The sequence below is a fragment of the Manis pentadactyla genome, chromosome 5 (genome assembly GCF_030020395.1).
Source record: "Manis pentadactyla isolate mManPen7 chromosome 5, mManPen7.hap1, whole genome shotgun sequence".
NCBI classification, from domain to species: domain Eukaryota; kingdom Metazoa; phylum Chordata; class Mammalia; order Pholidota; family Manidae; genus Manis; species Manis pentadactyla.
In genome coordinates, this window is record NC_080023.1 from 38,592,369 (window position 1) to 38,615,683 (window position 23,315).

The window sequence follows — 23,315 nt, forward strand, 5'->3', positions numbered from 1 at the left end:
ACACAATGAACACAGTGTAAATGGCTCAGTATGGTGATTTTTCTTTCTCTTCATTTGCCACGAACATCTTTCCATTAAGAATGATTTTTAATAAACAGATAGGTCCAAGGTTGAATTAAATAAACTTGAATCATACATCAACCTTCATTTAGTCCTTTCTTAACATTACTTGATCATTGGAAATCAGTGTTTTAAATTTTTATAGCAGGATGTGCTCCTCGAGAATATCTCAATCAATCATTTGCATTACTAGTTAAAAAACATAATGGTCATGCCATGCCTATTCTCCTTCAGAGGAGAAAAATCAAGGAGTTTTTCTTCTCTGCTTTTAGTGTTTCTCACTCTTTACTCTAAGCTTAAACAAGCATTTCCAAAATATTCTACCACTTAAGATGTATGAAAGGAGCTCCATATTTCTTATTTTGTAATTCTGATAAAGGGAAATTTATGAGTTGATCAAATAGTAATACAGAAAATCAGTTAGAGCACTGCATATTTTTTTACAACAGTATTACCTTAGAGTATATAGAACTCGTCCATCATTCCAAATTCGAAGCAGACGATTAGGAGTTGTTATCCAATGCGCATCAGATTTTCTTGAGTTTCTGAAGAAAGTGTCAGGAATCCAAATTTTTCCAACCATATTACTGTTAAGCATGAGCACTTTCATGGTGCTATTGAATTTTAAACGACTATCAAACCAGGTTTGGGCAAAAATTATATCTATTGTGTATTCCTAAAGATAAAAAGAGGAATAATAATTTAGAATAAGAAAGCCACTATTTTACGTTTTCTTCAGATGTTTGAATTTTTATAAGGTTTCTGTAATTAAATTGCACTTAAACTCAGTCTTTTCAGAGGAAAAAAGTGCTTTGCTTTCACCTTTCTAATTGTTTACATGAATCATGTAAAATAAAATCCAAGGTTTCTAACAGTTACTGCTGCCTAGTGTGGCTTTATTATTTTTCAAATTTTATTCAAGATTTTATAACTTTTAGTATATAGTCATTAAATATAAAAGCAAATTTTCTTGACATTAACAATTATATTAATTTTGTGATATTTACATGATATGTAAGTAAAACAAAATCACAAATAAGTACAAATCAAGATGCAAACACCAAATTAACTAAAGGTGCTTACATTGTCCTTTGGCCAAAAATTTAATCACAAATTATAGGTCGACATTTATTTAGATAGAAATTTTTTAAAGCAACTACACATAAAAAAGCATCCTATTGAGCACTTATAACATGCCAAGCACCATGCTGAGTTTTGCATGTAACATGTCATGAAATCCTTATTACAACCCTGTGAAATAAGGATTACTATAATCTTAATTTTTAAGTAACATTTATTGAGTAATAGAGAGGGAAAATAATTCTCCTCATATCACAGAGCTAATAAGCAGATGATACGGAAACTGAAACCCTACAGGCTGAATCCCCAATTCACATCCACAAGAACCACACATATGTATATAACTGTGGTTGCTGGGGGGCCCGAGAGGTGCCAATATTACAGCAAAGGCTCAAACCATAATCAGCAAGTGACTCTATTTAGGAAATTGAATGGTTATGAGGGAACTCTCAGGAGTAGGTGATTAAGCAGTATCTATACTTTGTATCCTGACATAATGCCTGCCATATTATAAGCATTAAAATGTATTTGATAAAATTAATGTCTAAGAATGCAGTAGTAATCAATGCTATTGAGGACAGAAAGTGATTATATGTATGTGTGTATGTACCTCTGACATCAAAAGGGAGACAAAGAGCAAAATGAAAAATAAGAGGTATTTTATGAATACTATGTGTGGGTGCTGGATGCTCACTCATGATGCAGTGCTGGCAAGTGGCCAGTTCACCTGGAGGGAAATATTTAATACAGGAAATGGAAGTGTAATTGGGAGTTTGACTAATGAACGAATATTTTTTAAAAAGTGGTAGGGAGAATAATAAATAAACAGACTAGGAGTCAACTTGCTAATAAGGAAGTAGGATCAAATCTTACTGTCCAAGCAGAATATTTATAATTATAATTTACTTGACCATAGAGTAAATTGAGAAGGAAACCACCTATTTTATTTTTATTTATGTAACTGAATAAGTTTGATAAGTAACTGTTTAAGGTGTACAGTGTTACTTTGATACATTTATATATTCCAATATGATTGCCATTGTAGCAATGTTTATCACGTTACATAATTATGGTACAATATTATTGTCTATATTTATTCTACTGTGCATTGCATCTCTATGGATTATTTACTTCTTCTTGCAAATTTGAATCCTTAAACACCAAGATTTTATCTATTTGGGATGAACAGTGTTACAATTTGGGAAAAGCACATACATATTAATAATTATTTAAAATCCAGCAATGGCCTAGACATTGTGTAATCAGGTATGGGATGTGTGCTTTATAAAGAGATTAAGACATATAAATAAGTTATTGTGGGTAATTTGTCCATATAATGATATAATATGTGATCATTCAATAATCTATCCACATACATAGATAGATGCACGCATCTACTGTGTCAGTCATTGTTTTGCATGGATATAAAAACATGAAGTCCTTGTGCATAAAAGCACTTGTATTGTGAGTAATTTAGAGAGGGAGATGATTAAACTTTTTTTCTTCCAACTTAGTATGGGATGGCTAGAATCAAATTGTGCTGTGAGATACAGACTGAAAGTACTTTGGCAACCATGTGAGTTTTATACATTTCATAGCCACAACCTTGCTTATGTACTGTTTATAATTCAAGCTGAGTCATAATGCAAAACATCTCATAATACACAGTAATGAAGTATATTTGTTCTTTAGATGCTTAATCATATTATTAAGTAATATTAATGGAGTGGTCCATAATATGGGCATGCATTTATGAGGGCCAATGGACCCTTATGTACAATATCACTGGTGGTGTACCTCCTCCCTGAACCTTGTGGAAATTACTGGACAGCTTCACAAGAGTTATCTTTAGTCCCTATTCCAGAGCAGATGGTTTTTTCTTTGGAATAAATTATGATTTTTCAAAGTATCCTTTTCAACTGATACTAATAATTAACCATTCAGTCTAACAGTGTAACCTGTGTTATGACACAGTTTCTGGTTATAATGGTAAATGCAAATAAAAGAAGGCTCACACTCATTCTATGGTACATCCCAGAAAGAAAATTTAATCAACATTATGTGCAAAATTACTTTGTAATTTTATGTAGAATCAAAGATTAGAAACTGTATAAAATAAAGGATGAGGTTTATATATCCACCAGGATTATGGCTTGGCAAAGATCCGACATTGGTTGGTTGAGGGAACCTCATGCTACTTTGTAGGTATATGTGGCTGCACTATTTCTAAATAATGGGGCATTAAAGGCAGCACTTGAGAACTAACTTGTCTAGGGGTGGGATTTAGCAAGAAGCTATGAATCCTGCTTAGCAGCTGATAGGGTCTTCTTTAGAATACGTGTTTGTGAAAGAGCTAATCACTGTTGAAAGAGCTATGACTTCCAAATGCTCAAACTCTTCCAAGCAGAGGGTCTTGGGGAAATGTGAAAATTTTTCTACTTACATTTTCATAACCCATCCTTCCCAAACCCTTTATAGAGGCTAATATTTCCAGGCTCTTCTAAATTGCTAATTCTTAATAAGTGCTTCACTGAGATAAAAAGGTCATTAAAGTTTGTGCTATTTTATGTGTAATCAAAAATCCAATTGCATTTACTCATTTATATCAGTGTAATTTCCAGAAAATGATCAAACTGTGTTCTTGTACTTCATGTTCCTATTTAGAGGTTATAATTATCTGCAGAATAAATAAGCAAAAGAAACACAAAAAGGAACTTCCATTCACTAAGGACAGCAAGTACAAGAGCTTCTAGGGTAAACATTTTGAGATATGAAATAGTACATTTGACATCTGACATCCCATGTACATTATGAAACTTATTTTATTTCCTTGCAAGTTAGCTGAGAAATTAGCATTAATGCATAAAGGTAAAAAGATGAGCCATCTTGATTTCTAACTCAATTACATCAAAACCTAACTGATAGCATGTGTATGTAGTGTAATCTTACTACCATATCATCAGCTTTACAAGTATGTGATGTGTCTCACACTTAAAAGTATTATTGTCTTTCCAGGAATGGAAGAAACTATACATAAAATGCAGATTGGCTTAAGTAATTGATATAGGTACATAATTTTATCATGAAGTTTGGTTGACTCTGATCTGGTCTTCCCACCATGGCACTAATAATCTGTTCCTAAACTATCTATATGCCAAAATAGTACGGTGGGCCAAGTAATGGCTGGTGGTGAATCAGATACTAAGGCCATAGACATGCAGAGAAATATTCAAGTATAGCAGTATAGCTAATCTGTAGTACAAAGAGCTTTAGTGGTAAAAGTTTATAGTTATCTGCTCCACTTTGCTTAATTATTGGGAAAGCACCAACTTCTTGATGGTATCACAACAACATAAAACTAAGTAGAAAACTTGGTACCATTTTAGTTTTCAAATAGAAAAAGAAATAAGGAACAAAGAGGCTTTGCCCAGTATTAAATCATTGAGTCATTCAGCAATGCAATGAAAGATGTTCAAAAAGAAGACATGAATCTGAGTTCAGTTATCAACCCCTTGGGCTCTATTTTGATGTCTCTAAATGTATATTGCCAAAGGCATATAACAACATGGGCATTCAGTCATCACTTAACTTTTTAACAAACAGTTTTCTGTGTTTGAGTTACTTCTACATTGTGCTGGGTTTACATAGATTAGAATGGAGCCTCAGTTAAAGAGAAATGGAAACAGGGGAGATTATTTCAGCCAGGGAAAATAAAGAAAGACTTCATGATGGAAGTTGTATTTGACCTGAACCTTAAAGGGTATACGAACATATAGATACATGCTGGGACCAATTAATAAATGCTGAGGGGGAAGTAGAGAGGCAGTAAAATGCAGGGCATAATGCAAGCCATATATAATGAAAAAAGCAGTGAATTTTCTACAGGAGAGAGAATGTGCATTATTCATATACACAGGGTATTCTTTATATGGAAGAGTTTTGAAAACTATTATCTGAAATGATCAGTTTCTGATAGTTGACTCTGGAACCTAGACACAGCTCTGTCCCCATGTACAGCTGAACTGAGTGTTATAAACTGAACATTCTAATACATCACTTGTTGATTTTGTGCATCATGCTTAATCATATATTTTCTACTAGGTATATATCCTGTAACATTTTATATATAATTTCAAAGAGTAAAATATCAAACAACATAATCACAGACAGCTCAACCCAAGAGAGGACACAAATTTTAAAAAATGAACTTCCATTCCTTAAAAAGTTTATAATATAATAAAGATCTAGACAGGGTTAGCTTCCAGATATATATATAATAAGTACCCTAAGATTTAGGGTGGGAGAAACTATTATGAGCCTGTACTTGTCAGAGTTTTCCAGAGAAACAGAACTAATTAGATGTATGTATGTATATATGTATGGATGTATGGATGGATGGATAGCTAGATAGACATATAGACAGACTAGAATAGATAGTTATATTTTAAAGTATTGACTCATGAGATTTTGGGGACAGACAAGTCAAAAATTTGTGGGGCAGGCCAGCAGGCTGAAGAACCAGGGAAGTGTTGATGTTTCAGTCTTGAGTTGAAGGCAGTCTGGAGGCAGAACCTCTTCTTCCACAAAGGACCTGAGTATTTTCCATTAAAGCCTTCATTGGATTGAAGTCTATCCACATTATAAAAGATAATCTGACTTACATAAGTCTAAAGATTTCAGTGTTCATTACATCTAAAAAACCACCTTCCCAGCAACATCTAGACTTGTGTTTGACAAATATCTGCATACCATAACCCAGTCATATCGACACATAAAATGAACCATCACAGAGCTATTATAGTAGGAATATATATGTTAACCAAAATTGTGGTTGTTGAATGAATTAAAACGAATAATTTTTCTCCTAAGAAGAAATGTATTCCCCAGCTCATGTTTTCTATGTAAATCCACACTCTCTTCATTTTATCCCTTCTCTTACTTACTCTAAGTCTTTCAGAGAAGTTTGTTCCATATTTCTCAATTGAGTGAAAACAAAATATTAAAAAATCATTTACCAGTAAGTTCTTGTCTTTTATTCATGCTCTGAACTTTGAATTTCATTAGAAAGAACTCTCGGAGTCTGGTAGGTGCACAGGGTTGCTGGCAAAGCCATTTGGGTCTCACAGCCTAGCCCTATTCTATAACTACACTTTAATTGCTGGTAAGGAAGGTTTCTTTGATTTCCATTTGCCTGTTTCATATACATATTTGTCAGTGGATTCAGATTCCAGAGGGATAAAAATGGAAGAATTATTTACTGATCCTTTCAAACACCAAATCTGCTCCAGAAAAAAAGATGACTATTTTTTCCATGCAGATATCCCCTTGTTAAGAGGTTCTCAGATTCAGTTTTGATATTGCATAGAAATAAAGAAATGTGGAATTCTAATTTTCAGCTGGAGGACTCCCAAAATAAGCCATATGATTACTTGCAAAGTAATTCCAAAATGTCTCTGTTATGATTACTCTATGAGATCAAACATACGAAAAAAAATCGCCTATTCTCTATGCCATTCCAGGGAGAATAAGATATGTGGGCTGTCCTCTTCCTGGGCATCCACTGCGAGGATGGGAAAAGTCTTGGACAGGTCATCGTCTCTTTCAGTCTACCATGAGAAATCCATTGCTTCAGATCATGAAATTGTAAACAATAAGCTGCTCTAAACATTTATAAATTTGGGAATTTAACTTGCCACGGTTATGTATATATTGAGAAGTTTCATCAAAGACATGCTCAACTGATACCAAATAGCCCATCGCAGGACAATTGCTTGAACAAACATTAGGAACTTCCCCAATGCACAGACATCAAAATCCTATTCACCATCCCCCTGTAATTCTGAAATGGATATGAAGGAATGGTTGTTCACTTGGAATGTGCTCCATCTGCCCCATGGGGAGCTGAAGTGAATCCAGAAAGCAGAAGAGAGGCTTTCCAGAATCACTGTAGCATTGCGCTGAGCACAGACAGACATCAATGGTGGGAGAAAAGGCAGGCAAATAAGGGATCTGACATATGTCAAAAGAACCCAAATTCGTTTTAGTGTGGACAATTACACTATTCTGAGTCCATGAGGTCTGACTGCACTTTACAGGAGTAATATAGTGTAGTGACTGGGGATACAAGCTGCTTTGGAGCAGACGTCCAGGGGGGGTGTGAATTCTGAATATAGCCATTTTTATTTGACCTTCTGCACATTTCTTAGCTACTTATGACTCAGTTTCCTCATCTTAAATCTGGGGATGATACAGTATCTACTGCATAAGGTTTATTGCTTTAATGTAAATTACTTAAAATAATGATAGCACACAGTAAGTATTCTGTAAAATTATAGTCATAATAAGGAAGGAAAGCCTTCATATCATTTTAAAATGGGGCAACAGGACCTTTGAAAATATTCCAGTTTACGGAGGTTGTAAACATAGTTATGCTATGCCTACTCTGGAAGAGATTAATGTTTTATAGATATGCCTTTATTTTTTAAGCAATCTCCTCATATACAGGGACAGCCAATTCTGATACCAAGATTCTTCATAAAAAATTTCCCTAGCTTCTGGAAAGATAGTCTATTCTAAGTATTCATGTTATTAGTCCACTAGCAGCATTTGAATCAGTTAATTAGTTTTTCTTTCATGCTACGTTTGGTCCACTTAGATTTTAAGACACCGCTGAGTCTTGTTTTCCTCCCACCTCAGTGGCCACTCCTCAGGCTACTCCCCTAGTTCCTCTTCATCTTTCATACGTCTAAGCAATGATGTGCCCCAGAGTTTAATAACACTCAGTTCCCTTCTCTTCACTCCCAAGATAATCTCATGCAATCTCATGACTTTAAGTATCACCTATGTAGCCTTAAGAAAGCAAAAACTGTATCTCAAGAGAAAACCCCTCCTCTGAAATCCCAACATGCATGTCTGTCTCCTTAATGTCTTCGTCTGGACAGCTAGATGACACATCAGCCAAAATGGAATTGGTGATTTTCATCATTCTCTAAAAAAGTAATCTTCCCCAACTTCCTTTGCCATCTCATTAAATGACAACTCCATCTTTCCAAGTTTTCAAGTCAAGAAATCTTGGAGTCGTTCTCAATTCTTCTTTTTCTCTAATTCTCCACATGCGGTCTTTCAGAAAATCTCAGCATCACCACTCCCAAATTATTTCCAGAATCTGATAACTACCCACCAGTTTTATCATCATCAACTTTTCCCTTACTTAATGCAATATACTCATCTCTAGCCTCTCTGCTTCCACAATGGGCCTCCTAGTTTGTTTTTCACTAAGAAAGATAGTGGTCTCATTGAAAACCTAAGTCATATCATATCACATCACTCCTCTGGACAACTTTTTAAAATCACCTTCTCATATTCATTCAGACAGAAAAAAAATCAGTATCTTTTCAATGTCTTTAAGACAACAGATGATCTGCACCTTAATTGCACCTTCTCCTACCTCTTTTTAACCCTTATCAGTTCTCCTGTTCTCCTGTTAACCATAGTGTTCTCTTTGCTGTTCCACACAGATTTGTGTCTCAGAGCCTCTGCTCCTGCTATTCCCTCTAGCTAAAGCACTCCTCTGTAGATATCTCCATGACTAGCTTCTTCCCTACTGTTGGTTTCTGTTCAAATTTTACTTAATAAGTGACACTTCCTTGGACTACTACGTACACTAAAAATCCATAACCATCCTGACCCTCCCTATTGAGACTCTGCTCCACTTCTCTCCAGTGCATTCATCACCACTTAATATGTGACGTATTGATTTATTTTATACTTCCTCCCAGCTAGAATGTAATCTCCACGAGGGCAAAGCGTATTTAATTATGCAATATCATAGCCTCAACTCTCAAAAACAGTGTCTGGCATGTAAGAGACAATAAATAGTTGTTGATGGAATAAACAGACAAACTATTATCAATACATTTTAATTCCTGGTGTCCATAAGGCATTTTAATTAATCTGCAAAAATTTGGCCAAAATCTCATTAATTCATGGCTAAATTCACAGTTAGCAGGGCTATGACCTAAAGGGTTAGACAAATATAGCTCAAACACTGTTACCTCTGCAACATATGAGAGAGGGTTACATTCTAAATAAGGAGCCTGTAAATACATAGCATGACATCTGGGAAGAAATATTTTGCATGGCTACTGTTAAAAGCATGATAAGGGAATCTCTGCAGTGGATAATTGATATTCAGGAGGGCTCTGCTTCCTAGAGAAACCCTGTTACCAGTAAACCATCATGTTTTCCATCCACATGCATAACATCTGTCACAGATGGCTAAATGCTACATGGCTAGGTTATTTGCTCTATGATCTGACTGTGGTATTTCTGCATCTATAATCACACTGTACTGTATTAAAATATATTCCTTAATATTATATACTTTCAAGTATACATGACATTTACTTAAAGGATAGATTGTATATGCTTTCACCACAAAGCAAAAAAGGTAACTATGTGAGGTGATGTGTTATTTAACACATAATTAGCTTTTTTATGGTGGGCATTTTACAAAGTACACATATATGAAAACATCAAGTGATACACCTTACATACAATTTCTATTTGTCAATTATACCCCAATAAAGCTGAAAAAATATTTCTTGTTGTCAGAATTAGGTTTCCTGTCTAAGTAAGATAGAACACTCTACTTGGGAACGACCTACTTAGAAAGAGTCTGAATATCTCTTGTTTTAAATTATTTTATAGATTCTTTTTAGTTCTTGCCCCTGTCCTTATCCCTAATGCAGAAAATGAAGAACTTCTGACACTGTCAGCCTGCTGCTAGGATGGCACCATCTGCTTTACTGCTGGAAGCACTGGCTTCCAGTGTTTGGATCTAATTGTGCAGATCACAAAGCTGAGTACTCTCAACAGACAAGTCCAAGCCTTATCACACAATTTGCAGAATTTCCATTACAGAAATTTGTTATAATTCTCATTATAGCAAAATGTCAAAAGTCAAGACATTTAAACAAGTTATCTCTCCTCCACATCTTAATTAAACTGCAGAGCAACTGATGTTAGTTTAAATTCATTTCCAGTCTAAGACCTAACATTCGGTACATTATTTAAAAAGCCTTTGCAATAAAAAATATAAAAATAATACATTGAATAAGAGATAAGGCATTGCCTTTCAATATACATAACTTTAAATACATGTCAGATAATCAACAAAACGAACATATTGATATATATCGAAGTATGTGTTGTAGTGAAAAGATGTCGTGTGAAGAGCACTGGTTGGATGGAGGTGGGAAATCGTGTCACAGTTCCAATACGGTGATTTGCTAGAATATCATGCTGACCAAGTCTCTTACTCTATCTCACTGAAAAAATGAGGCACCAGGCAAAATCATCACTACAATCTTTCCCAGTTTTAAAGCTTGGGATTATGAGCAAGTCATTGATCATGACAATGTTACCACATGTTAGAGATTAATTTCTAAAAATGTTCTAAACAAACAAGGATAAAGGCTAAGATGGACATGGTATTTTCCAATGACCTTTCCTCATAAAAAGACTTCTGATCTATAGGTGTTTTTGTTCTTTTCATTTAATTACACCTAATTCCTGCTAAACTGATAGTTGAAAATGGCTGAAGTCTGTGGCTGCCAAACCTGGTTGACTAGAAGTACCCGAAGAGCATTTTCAAAATTCTGATTCCAGGTCCCAAATTACTGAATCAGAATTGCCTGGAGCAATACCTTAGAATTTGGATTTTTCTTTCAAAGAAAAGAAAAACGTATGTTTCTTATATACAGTTTGGGGTTATAAAGGTTTGGAAATTATTGACAAGATTCTTTCCTTTCCTTGAGGTTTTTATATCAAACATCCTCTAGGTTTCTGGCCAGAAAAAAAAAAAGTAAAAGAAAAAGAAGAGAAAGAGAGAGAGAGAGTGAATGAGCAAAAGAGAAAGATCCCCACTATACAAAATAATAGATATCTAAATGCAAAATCTTAGGACATTTAAACACATTTTGGAGTTAATGTTTATAGATGGGAAGGTTTATGCAGTATTCTCAAACTGAACCATGAGGCTGCCATCTCTCTAAATACAAGTTTTCTATACTGAAATTTATATGGGAACGTGTGTGTGTATGTGTTTAAGAGAAGTTTATTTTTAACATTCAGCTAATGTATGTACCTCTACAAAATTTTAGAATGTCATCTCCTAAAATGGTGAATTATTAGCCCTTTGAAGTTATTTAAGGCCATGTTAAAGTACCACCACATGTGCTAAACTAAACTTCTTTTCCTAAGATTTTATTGTTTTGCAGTATTTTTACATCATTAGCAAAACATTAACACTTGTCACTCTCTTCCTGTAAATAAATTATATATTAAGAAATAAAGCAATCAAAATGGCCCACTAATAACTTGAGTTCAGTATGGAAAGACCTTTTTAGGTACCATATAATCCAAATAATTCACATTTAAACAGATAAAAAGTGAGGAATCATGGGTATATTTGAATCAACTGTAATAAAAGATACAGTGACTCAGAACAGCTAGGAAGAAAGCAAGGCTAAAATCAGCTTTTAATCACATGAATAAAAGTCATGAGTTGAAAGCTCACATGTAGGCCTTCAATCTGCCAGAACATTCCCCCTGAAGTCAAGATGGGGCTGGAACTGCCGAGCAGAACAGGCCTGTTCTACATTATATACCTACTGCTTCGTAGAGGACTTGGATTGTGACTAACCCAGGACTCTACCTTGAGGCATATCATTAGAAAAGAGTTGAAAATAAGATACTTCCAAAAATCTGACCAAGATATATCAGAGGTCTCAGAGGTGTTTGTACCCTTATACTAAGGAAATAATTATAGGTGCCCAAAAGGATTCTGATAACATTACTCTTAATCACAACAAATTGGAAGTGTCCTAAACATCCCAAATTAGAAACATCCCATAAATAATGAATTATTAAATATATTATGCTACATTTAATGATATATTTAGAAAAGAAATTAAGTGGAATAACAGTCATGATATAGCAAGTAGGAAAAAAAACAATGTTACAAAGTAGTATGTATAATATTATAGCATTTGGTAAAACTATGTACATAGAATTATTAAAATAGTAACAGTGGCTACCGCTGGATAATGAGAATCTAGAATATTTAATTTGTCTTTCTTTTGCCTAAGTGGAATTCCTAATTTTCCCATATTGAACATGTATTTCTTTCACAATAAGGAAAAAACTACTTTGATGAAATTTTTAAAGAAAAAAATTAGTATATATAGGATCACTATTTGTAATTTAAAATATGTATGGGTTCATACATAGCATTTTTCCTGGCCCTTCCCCTTCTGTACTGAACTAGTTTGCATTTTTTAGCTATCTTCTCCACTAGGTTTTATGCTTCTCTGAAGGAAGGAGGCCATATCTTTTCTAACCTAGTAGCCAATGTACCAACTGTTACAATATTGGTAGTAAATAAATATAAGACAAACAAACAAAAAAATGAAATAAAAATCAAAATGTTTACATCAAGAAATAATAAAATGATTTTAATAATTTTTAGGATCCAGAAGTTAATTTAAGTTTCTAGTTCTAAGATTGTTAACTTCCTGTTTATGGGGCAAGTCAGCATACTGGATCAGAGAAGCAGAGAGGTGAAAATAACACTCACTCATTTATAATTTTTAATGTTATCTCTGCCAGTATTAGATCAAACAGTACCTATGTTTATATTGTTTTAAAATAAAGCCTGTGGAAAGAAGTAGATTTTAGAGCATAATGTACACACCCATGCAAAATTTTAACATAATATGCAAAAGTAAAGAAATTAAAACCAGGTAATAAGCTTTCATATATTGTACAAACCAAGCAAATACAATTGTTAACTATAAATGCATGTCTTCTATTACTGTAATTCATCACATCCAAGAAATAGAAGCCCTTTTTCTTTCCCTCCAATAGTACATTCAGGTCAGTAATCTAGATGTGGAAAAATATCTCTTGTTTCCATGCTTTCACTGTTTCATAATTCCTCAATTTAATATATTTGGCAATGAATGACTGCTTCCAGTTAATATAGTAAATGTAATAACAGGGTTTCTTTGATATGTAGAAGCTAAGCCTGAGACTTTATCTCCTCGAATCTAAAAGCAGAAAGAACAAAAATGAGAAGGAAGGAAGGAGAGGGAATGAGAGAGAGAAAAAACACAACATTATTAGCAAAAATTGTGTGAAACCTAACTGAAGAAATGTGTTCCTTTCATGGAAGAAATGCATGGAGAAAATTTCCCTATGAGCACCAGCTTCCTCAATATATTTAAGATGTTTGAACACAAGTTATACATCTGGGGGGTTTATTATCCAAAGTGAGTCTGATAAGACAAGGTAAAGTAAAATAGCCTTCCCAGTCAGTTCTCACCATTTCTCAGACTGACTATTGACTATGTGCTACCGCCACCTCCTGTCTCACCCTAAGACAACTTTGATACTTGGCCATTCCACTTATATGAGTGGAACAAATTTTGATTACTGCGAAAATCCTGTATTTCTATTAAATAATGAATGATGTTTATGACTTTTATAGTTCCACATACACTTTTACGTAAGAGTACTTTTTTTTTCTTTTATAGAGAACACTATGATTTTCCTTTCGTGGTAAAAAGAATCTGCAAAGGGGCATTAATGTTAAATATTTCCATATTGGCCAGAAAGAAAGTATCCTGTCTTTTGCTAAGTTTACTCAACCTTGCTTGTGTCCTGCTCACCCCAATGTAGCCATCTCCGGCAGGTAGTTATTTTGGCATCTAGCCCAGCTGAGGCCCCAGCTCCTTTCTAAGTTGTTCTCCTCCTAATGGGCACCCTTGTTCCTCAGCCCTGTCTCTCTTACCAGGACCAATGGCAATGTCATGCAAGGAGAATCCATCTGGCTTCAGCGCCATGTCCTGGGACTGTGTGATGCATCACTCCAGTATACAATAGTGTGAAGTAAGCTCTACAGACATGAACTGGGATCTTATTCTTGAGCAGATTTAAGAGTTGTTTTTCTCTCTGGTCCTACACTTTCATATCAGTCACCTCTGAATATTGGACCATAGAAAGGTATACCAGTCTGTATAGCTAAACCCACATCCAAATTATACCTGAAATTTTCAATTATAACTGTTTTTGTTATCCTCTTGTGTTTAGCTTCCTCTTAGATATAATCATAATATCATCTTGTATTTCTTAGAGCTTTCATTGATTTTTTTTTTACTTGATTCAGAGAACTGCTATAACCCCTCCCCTGTATGTTGTACTAGCTAGTCGGGAGGTAAGATGCTATTGTTTCATTATCCTGAGACATTTACTCAATAGAGTAAAAATACATAATCTCACCAAACCTAAAAAAAAAAGAGGTTAAAAAGTACTTTTCAGTCTAATAACATCCATTAATTTTTTTTTTGCCTATAGTTCTGATTGTATGTTTTTATTCTGTTTATATTTAAGGTAATATTAATCAGAGCTGACATAGCTAGTCAGCTTCTATCCAAGTTATACTACTTGTTCAATCTTCATTAGTATATCTGTTACTCATTTTGAATTTAAATTTTCAAAATGGAAACTATAGAAACAATATATTTGACTAATTTATTCATTCAACATGCAATTATTGACTACACTGTTTTTTTATAGTGACACCAAAATTGAAACTATGATTAATATATAATAAATAATAATATATATTAATATATAATAATCAAACCATAAAGAAAAAAAGGAAAAGCATACCCTATTTTGGAATGATGTTGTTTTAGGTCTTAGTAATCTATAGAGATACTATTTTATATAGCCAAATTAAAAAAAGTAGAAGACAAGTAGTGACTCTGTAGCATCTTACTACACTAATGGACAGTGACTGCAATGGGCTATGGTAGGGGGGGACTTGATAATATGGCTGAATGTTGTAACAACAATGTTGCTCATGTGAAACCATAAAATTTTATATCAATGGTACTGTAATAAAAAAAATATGCATCAAACCAAATTTTGGCTAATCAAAAAAAACAAACAAACATTAAATCAATACATTAATTTTGTTCTCCTCCAGTAACTTAGATTGAATGAGCAGTCAGGGTGGAAAGGGAGGACCTACCCTCTTGCTCAATTAAATATATTCAATTCTGCTTGCTTGATTACATCCCCATTCAAAGCAATTTTGATGGTTTTATGAAAACCGAATTTAATTTTCCTACATTGTTTAGTTAGAAGTCTTCTATGTAAACCGTTTCTTATGAATCCCTAATATGATGATGCTTCTCTTTTAATAAACACTATCAGTATCCCATTTTTTTATTGTATGTGCTTTAGTATTAGCAGTTTTAAGAGCAATTTCATCTAATTAGCTTTTCTAAAACTATCACTGCCCAAGGTTATAAGTATACAGTTTGCCCCACTGGGAAAAGTAAATCTTTACTGCTGTGAAAGTTTTATACAGGAAAATCATCAAGGAGACCCTTGGCAGCCAGTCTTGTCAAAATGTCTCTGGAATACTAATATAACCTTGAATCCTATCTTTTTATTTAAATAAGCACATTTTTTTTCTTTAATGGTTTCATTCAAACTGAAAACAAAAGCCCAAATCAAAAAATACACAGTTCAGGAAAATGTAGACTACCATATGCATCAACAAGCTTATCTTCTCTAAATTTTGGCTAGTGAGAAACTAAACATTGTTAAGATTCTCCTAAAAAGAATATTAACATTTTAATGCATTATTTTATGAAATACCATATTTGCATAATGTTATATTAATGCACACAGCTATACAGAATGCTTTATCTTTACAAAAATCAACTGGTTGCATAGGAATTCAATTTGGGCAGAGTGAATACTAAAAAACTCATTAAAACTTTCTTTTTCATTGGTTTCTTCACCACGGTTTTATGTTCATTTTCTTGTCAACCTTGCTGTTTCATTTAGTACCTTAGCTTCTATTTCAGGTCCTTAAATGTGTTCCTTATGATCTGATATTCATTCCTTTTTTCTTCTCTTTGCTTTAAGACTGTTTTTCCCATCTTTCAGAGGCTTAGCTAATTCCTGACAAATATTTGCTCCAGGCTAATTTTCTCCTGAGAGTTAGCTCCTAATTTCAGACTCTCAAATTTAACTTACCCACAGCCAGTTCATATTCATTTGCAATAAGGAGATAAAGATGTCAGTTATGGTGTGGCCAAAATGCTGGCAGTACAGTAGCCAGTGCAGGCAGCTGTGAAAGTTAATGATGATCATGTGAATCATATTGAGTAGGAGAAAAACTGAGCCTGCATGTAATATTGTAGGAATAAGCAGACACAGGCAATTATTAGGCATAATGATTATTCAAACATAAAGTGGGTAAGGCCTGTAATAAAGAGATAATTTGGTGGTTGTAATAATGAGTAAATGAAGGAAGGGAGAAAATCAGCAGTCCTAGAGAATTCTCTTTGGAAGGTGTTATAGGCTGAATTGTGTTCCCCTCAAATTCATATGTTGAAGCTCTAACCCCCAGTACCTCAGAATATGAATTCTGAATTACCTAAGAATGGAAGATCTATTGCCCAGACTAATGCAACCACCTCTTAACTAGTCTCTCTAACCCTGCACTTGGCCCCTTACATCCAACTTCTATAATGTTGTAAGAGTGATCTTTTAAAAATATAAACCTATGACACTCTCCTTATGAAAAGTTTCCAATCATTTCTCTTATCTAAGAGGATACAATTCATACAATTTATACAACACATAGATATCTATGATGGCTTACAAAACCATCCTTAATGAGACCCTTAAACATTCTTTCAATCTCAATTCCTTAGCTGGCACTTTATGACCTAGTCTGACCAAATTGCTGGAAGCGCTGATCTGAGCAGGTTGCTGCACTTCTGTATGACTCTGTGCAGGCTCCATCCTCTAAGTCCCTGTCCTTCTCTGACTACTTTCCTCAGTCCTTGTGGTTACCCCTTTCCAGATTTTTTTTTCAGGAATTCACTTGTAATGAAGCAGGTGATCATTTTTATGCCCCAGCATAGTTCCTACTGAACACACAGCACAGTGGAGTAACAGGCTACATGTTCTTAGATACAGGAGTATTTTAGCTTACTCCCTAATACCTGGCACATAGTAGTTGCACATATTGCCCTGAACTCATGCAAAATTAGCTAACAGAAATAACTCACACACTTATTCTTCTATTGAGTTATATACTTAAGAACATTTGCCAGATAGCTCTTTTTAATATTCATTACTCACCATATTTATGGGATCAACTGGTCCAATGCTGTTCACATAAACATCAGTTTCAATTACTGTGGGCCTCACTGAAAAATACCAACACAAAGAATGGTCAAAGGTACCATCAGAGGTTGTATTAAATAAACCTCATTTTCAAATAAATCTTAATAATAATATTTAGTACTTAAATAATAGATGATTCCTCATTAGTAAATGAAGAAATATATCACAGTACAAAAAACCAAACCCTTTTCAGTTTACAAATCCATGATATAACTAAAAATTAATATTTTTTATTAAAAACAGTCTAGTGTATAACCCAAAAATGTTAAACAAATACCTAAATCATGCATTAAAATTAAAGAAGTTAATTCGATAAAAATTGCTGCATAATTTGATCTGCAATAGTCAAAAAATTTGAGAATTTGAGTGGATTTTAGAACTTATATATTATGTAATCCTTCTTAATACCCATCAGTGGTGCGCTGGTAAATGTTTAACCTCGCTCTTGTGAGCATGGGTTATGGGGTGGGAGGAGCCCGATATGCAGCTTTGCTGATATCCATGCTGTAAATACTCCCACAATGGCTAATTTGAAGATGTGAAGCTCCTGAATGCAGATTTGGGACAATATATAATAAGTAGCTAAACTATTGTGAGGAACTCTAAGCCACTTAAGCATACAATGGAATTTGAAACGTAGTTATGATGATCAAAGGAGATGATGTATATAAAGCATCTACCTTCAAGTATGATTCTTATGAAGAGCTTAACAATTATCTATTTATACTTCCTTCCTCTTTTGTTAACAATACTCCTTTAGGCTGTTTATAGTTGGCTTTAGTATTAAGGTTTACTTTTATCTAAATTGCATGGAGTATATTATATAGATGTCCCTATGGACCTCATCTACTATGTTTGTACGTAACCATTTGTGTTTCCCAGTTAGTCTTTAAATGGTATATACAGTATTTTTTTATATTCTATCAAAATGCATAGCACAGTTCAGTCTTCCAGATGTTTATCAAATGAGACAATTAACAATAGTGCCATGCTTGGTTGTGATTTAGGCTTTCAACCATTGTCAGGTATTTTTGGCTTCCTATAATGAGATTTACTATAAAAAGGATAATTTATACCATTAAGTTTTTTGTTTGCTTGAAAAACCTTCTAAAATAGTTTCTTTTATTTGCCCTCACCCACCAAATGATATAGAGGGTTCATTTATTGATTTAGCAAATACTTGTTGAGGGAATGCATATAAAAGGTTTGCAAAGTAGAGAACAAGGAGAAAAACATTTTGAGAAAAACGTTCAAGTCTATCACGTATCTTCCAGAGATTTAGATATAGATAATGCAAATGAAATAAAGCATTAAAAACATCTTACATATTGAAAGTTTCCATACTAAAGCAGCATGTTTAGTAATACTTGCTCAGTTCTCCTTTCTAAACTACGTGATTTCCCTTTCTGGACTAGTATTTATTACTCTTACAATTTGGTTGCTATGTTTGACCTATAGGATGCGCTTCCTCCTGTAAAACATCACTGAGTCAGCCTGTTTGAATGTCTGTCTATGTCTCCCTTTCCTGGTATCTTCCAGTCTTGCAGAGCCCCCACACTAGCAAGCTTCAATGGTAAACTTGAGGCATCTTGAAAAACAGTGTCTACATGATTTAAAAACAACACTTAATTTTTCCCTTTGCAATTACTAAAAAACTACACTTAGAAAGATATCATATTTGCATACTTTGCTTCTCCTTGAGCAAAGATTTTATTACATGGCATACATATTTTCTTAACTAGAAAAATAAATGAGATTTGTTAGAAATAGTTTTAGTATGCAAAATAGTAGGTTTCTAGACCTATACATGAAATGCAATATGACCTGCTACCCAACAATTAGATTTCTTAGATAAAAGGCTATATGTTTATAGAAGGTTTTATGATTTAACTTAGGGTAATGACTTCTGAGATGAGTTACTTTAACTGTTTGCCATTTATTTTTTTACTAGCTCTGAATTGTAGCCAACAGATACCATATAATTAAGATAATTACAGCTAGATTTACAGAATGGTGTTTATGAAAGCCAATTAATAATAAAACAATAGGTTTATTTGCCCCATTTGTAAGTATATTTATTACCAGTTACAAGCAATTGAGTGCAATGTACCAGTCTTATTTAATTAGGTTTTTTTCACTTCATCTGATAAATCAACACTGAGTATTAGCTTTTCATTAAATAATACTAAGGGCTGAACAACTGTCTGTGCTGAGAAGTAAAGTGATTTCTGAGGACATTTTTATACACAGGACATATTTTCACATTTATAGTATAAAAAGTTTTACATATGAGTGATCTGTCCTGGTTTCCTGATACTAACATTTTCTTAACCTACTGTAAGACAAATATATATATATGTTTAAAAAATGTTAACTTTGGCTTTAGGGAATGAGCCACACTAAGGTATTTCATTTTTAAAATAAATCGAGTTCATCTGAGATGGGACTGAAGAAGAATCATGTCATTAAGTCCAATGTAGAACATTGTTATTGATAAAGGAGTTATTCAATAAATAATTTACTAAATATGTGTTTGCAAAATGAGTGATTTTTTAGTTATTTTGTGTCTCATTTTATAACTTTGGACTGCTGGTATTTCATGTGATTCTTTAAACTGCATCCCCAAAACATGAGGAACAATAAATCTGAAAATGAACTCAATTATTTCAGATTAATTTGGAAACTACAGCTAGAGATTATATGCTTCTAAATATATAGTAAAGAGGAAAACAACAGAAATCTGTAATTTTTCCTTAGTAATGACTCGTGATCACTTCTATTGATTCATACTATGAACAAAACTTGTGAGTGAAATCACTTAAGATAGAGGCTTCTTGATAGTTGCGTAAGTACTCTTTCTTAGCACTATTATATTCTCAGTCCAGAGTTTGCTCAATTACAAGATTTTAGTGATATTTAGAAGGGAAAGCATCATACTCAAAATAGAAAAATGAAGGAAAAATAGAAACAAAAAGAGAATTGTCATTACAGGCTCATTAAATCATATTTAGAAAGTAGGCACAGACTGTGTTTCACTCTGCAATATCCCTTTGGAGATCAAAGATCTTTTTTTTTGTGATAATGTAACAATGATTAAAAAACCATGTACTACCATAGCAAATTATATTTTTGACAAATGGAAGGCAGATAGAGATGACACTGGATTATTTTTGCAAGGCCTCTTTCTGTGCTGTGATTCTAAGTACTTTGTTTCATGTATCTTACCAGAATATAAGTAGATAAACTACCAGTGGGAATGAGTATATAGAAAGAATAGACATCCTCGGTCACTTAAAGAAAATGTAAATAGGAAAAAGAAGAAAAAAATCATAAAGAAGACAATAGTGAGATAAATGATGTTTCCGTATTCAGCTTCCAGATAGTTAAGGCAAAACTCAAGAGAGCCAACTCTACAGATGAGGAATCAGTTTTGAATCAGAAAAACTAATGGATTTTAAAAGTACTTTCTCCAAAACTCTTTTAACCCATGCTTTCTTGAATGCCATATTCCAATTATTGTAAGAAATCTTTAGCAAATTATGTAGCTTTTTCATCACTTTTGGATATTAAAATTAATTCAGGTCATTTAAAAACTCTAATCCTGAAAAATAGCAGTCTCCTCTTTTTGTCCCAGAATAAGAATTACAAATAAAAAAGAAATAGCCCCATTGATCCAAATGTTGCCTTTTTAATATACAGATTATGAAAGAACTATGACTAATATATTCTTATTGCTCTAGGTTAGAGAGTAGGGGTTCTCAACACAAATATGTCATTTTTGGGTCCAGATACTTCTTTCCAGGCCTTACTAATAAGGAAATGTCAACCAACACTCACCATTTTCCTCCCCAGCTTATAGATGGACAAATAGATACTTGGATACATATGGACGAAAAGGTACATATGGGCAAAAAGGTCCTTACGACTGTGCTGTCTAATACTTTAGCCAGTGAGTACTAACACAGAAAGCCAGAAAAGATACTAACACCAATTTTGTACAGAAAATAATGCCTACAAAGATCACTTCAACAATTAAGTTATTTATTATGCATACTCTGAAATGAACAGATACAATGCTACTATGAATGTTACATGTGACTATTTGGATTTAACTACAATTAATTAAAGATAAAAATGTATTTTCTTAGCTGTGCTAATGACACTTCAAGTACTCAATAGCCAGTTACCCATTTCAAGCATTTAATACTCATATATTTGACTTTCATTAATATATATGCTCTATATATTATTTAGTTACATATATATTTAATTATTTCACTACTGGAAATATCTTCTTAAGAGAACGGAAGACTAGGGCTCTCATCCTATAACTAAATGTTGCTTTAGGCAGCAGACTTAGAAACTTGCTTTTGCTTCTACACCTGATCGGGGAAAAGAAAGAGAGGAGGGCTGGGAGTTTAAGAAAGAAAATAATGGAGCATCTACATACTTACTCTTTAGTGTGTCTAGGATATTGTATTTTCTTGTGGGTGTAGTTCACATCAAAAGAAAATAAATGAACCAAAGGAATCTCACCAATTTTTTGACCCAAGAGAATTGTACATGAGCAGCATGTATCTCTGGACTAAATTGATGAAAGGAGCTAAGGCAGGTGGAAGAGATAGAAAAACATCCAGATTGCCCATGTCAAGGCAGTGAGCAGTATAAAATGCCAAAGAACAAAACAACAAAAATCACTCCTACACTCTTAGCCATAAAACGATCATTATTTATATGTCTGCTTCTCAAAGTACACCAGGACCGAGTTGGTGTTAGTCTACAAAGTAAAACTAAGAGAAAGGTTCCAACTGCTCTCAATTAAATGAACGCATACCATTCCTCCTCATATCTGCTAGATATTCCCATCACTAGGAATTTAGAGGAGTTAAATAGATGGACTAAAAGAGCAGATGACACCTCCTCTCTCTCATCCCAAGATCCCCTCCAGTGGCACCTATCTACCCTGTGTCCTGGGAGAGAGATAGATTTAATTCTGTTTGGATATTATACTTTTTGATTAGATCAATATTTAAATCACTGAAACTTTTAGAAAGCTATAGACCACAGAAAAGTTGTTAAGAAACAGTGAAAGATTCAATATGGAATGGCTGAAGCTTTACTAGAATTACAAAACCCCTTGATGTTAATTCCCCATTAAGTTTAGAAGTCCTCAGTAAGTTGATTATATAAGTTTTCATAGCATCAATGAAGAGAAAAGATACTGACACAAATTTTGGACAGAAAGGAATACCTACAAAGATCACATCAACAATTAAGTCATTTATTATGTATATACTCTTGAAATTCACAGTAAATTGCCATTTTGCATGATACAATCATCAAGGTACTTAAAACATAATTAATCTAACCTATTAAACAAAGAATAATGTCACAGATATATAGAGAATTTGAAAGTTCTTATTTTGATCCGAAATAATGTACTTAAAATGTTAAATTCATGAAGTAGAGTAATTTTCAAAATACACATGAAATAAAAGTGATTATATACACTGGGTTCTACTTAGCAAATACTCATTCAGCATATATTAAATGAATATAGTTTATGTTTCAGATATTATTTTAGCAACTAAGGATATAGTGATTTCTACTTTCCTAGAACTCACATTAACAGAAACAAAGAGACTAACAAATAATAATAGTGAAATATGATGAGTAAAATAGAAGTATAGATTACTGCTTCTTCTTGGGTTAACTGGTATCAAATTAACCATATCCGTGAACACAGCTATAACATTTACTTGAAGTTTTAAAAAAAAAAAACAATGGTCAAAAAATCATGTTGCAACTAAGATAAGTCAGGATTTGATGCAATAATTTCCTGAAAAGAATTAAAGTATAATGATATAAGCTCTACATTATTCTTCAGGCGCTTTTTC

The 23,315-nt window shown here is 33.5% G+C and overlaps 1 protein-coding gene across 2 annotated transcripts in view; it reads right to left on the reverse strand.

Annotated features, from left to right (window-relative positions):
* The window catches only part of GABRG1 (gamma-aminobutyric acid type A receptor subunit gamma1), a 69,562-nt gene that overhangs the window by 18,971 nt on the left and 27,276 nt on the right, over window positions 1-23,315 (reverse strand). For both annotated transcript variants that reach the window (XM_036892560.2, XM_057502189.1), the window contains 2 exons: window positions 17,374-17,441; window positions 516-736 (listed from right to left, as the gene is read on the reverse strand). In XM_036892560.2, coding sequence (XP_036748455.2) covers window positions 516-736; window positions 17,374-17,441 — 289 coding nt within the window. The remainder of the gene's footprint in view (window positions 1-515; window positions 737-17,373; window positions 17,442-23,315) is intronic.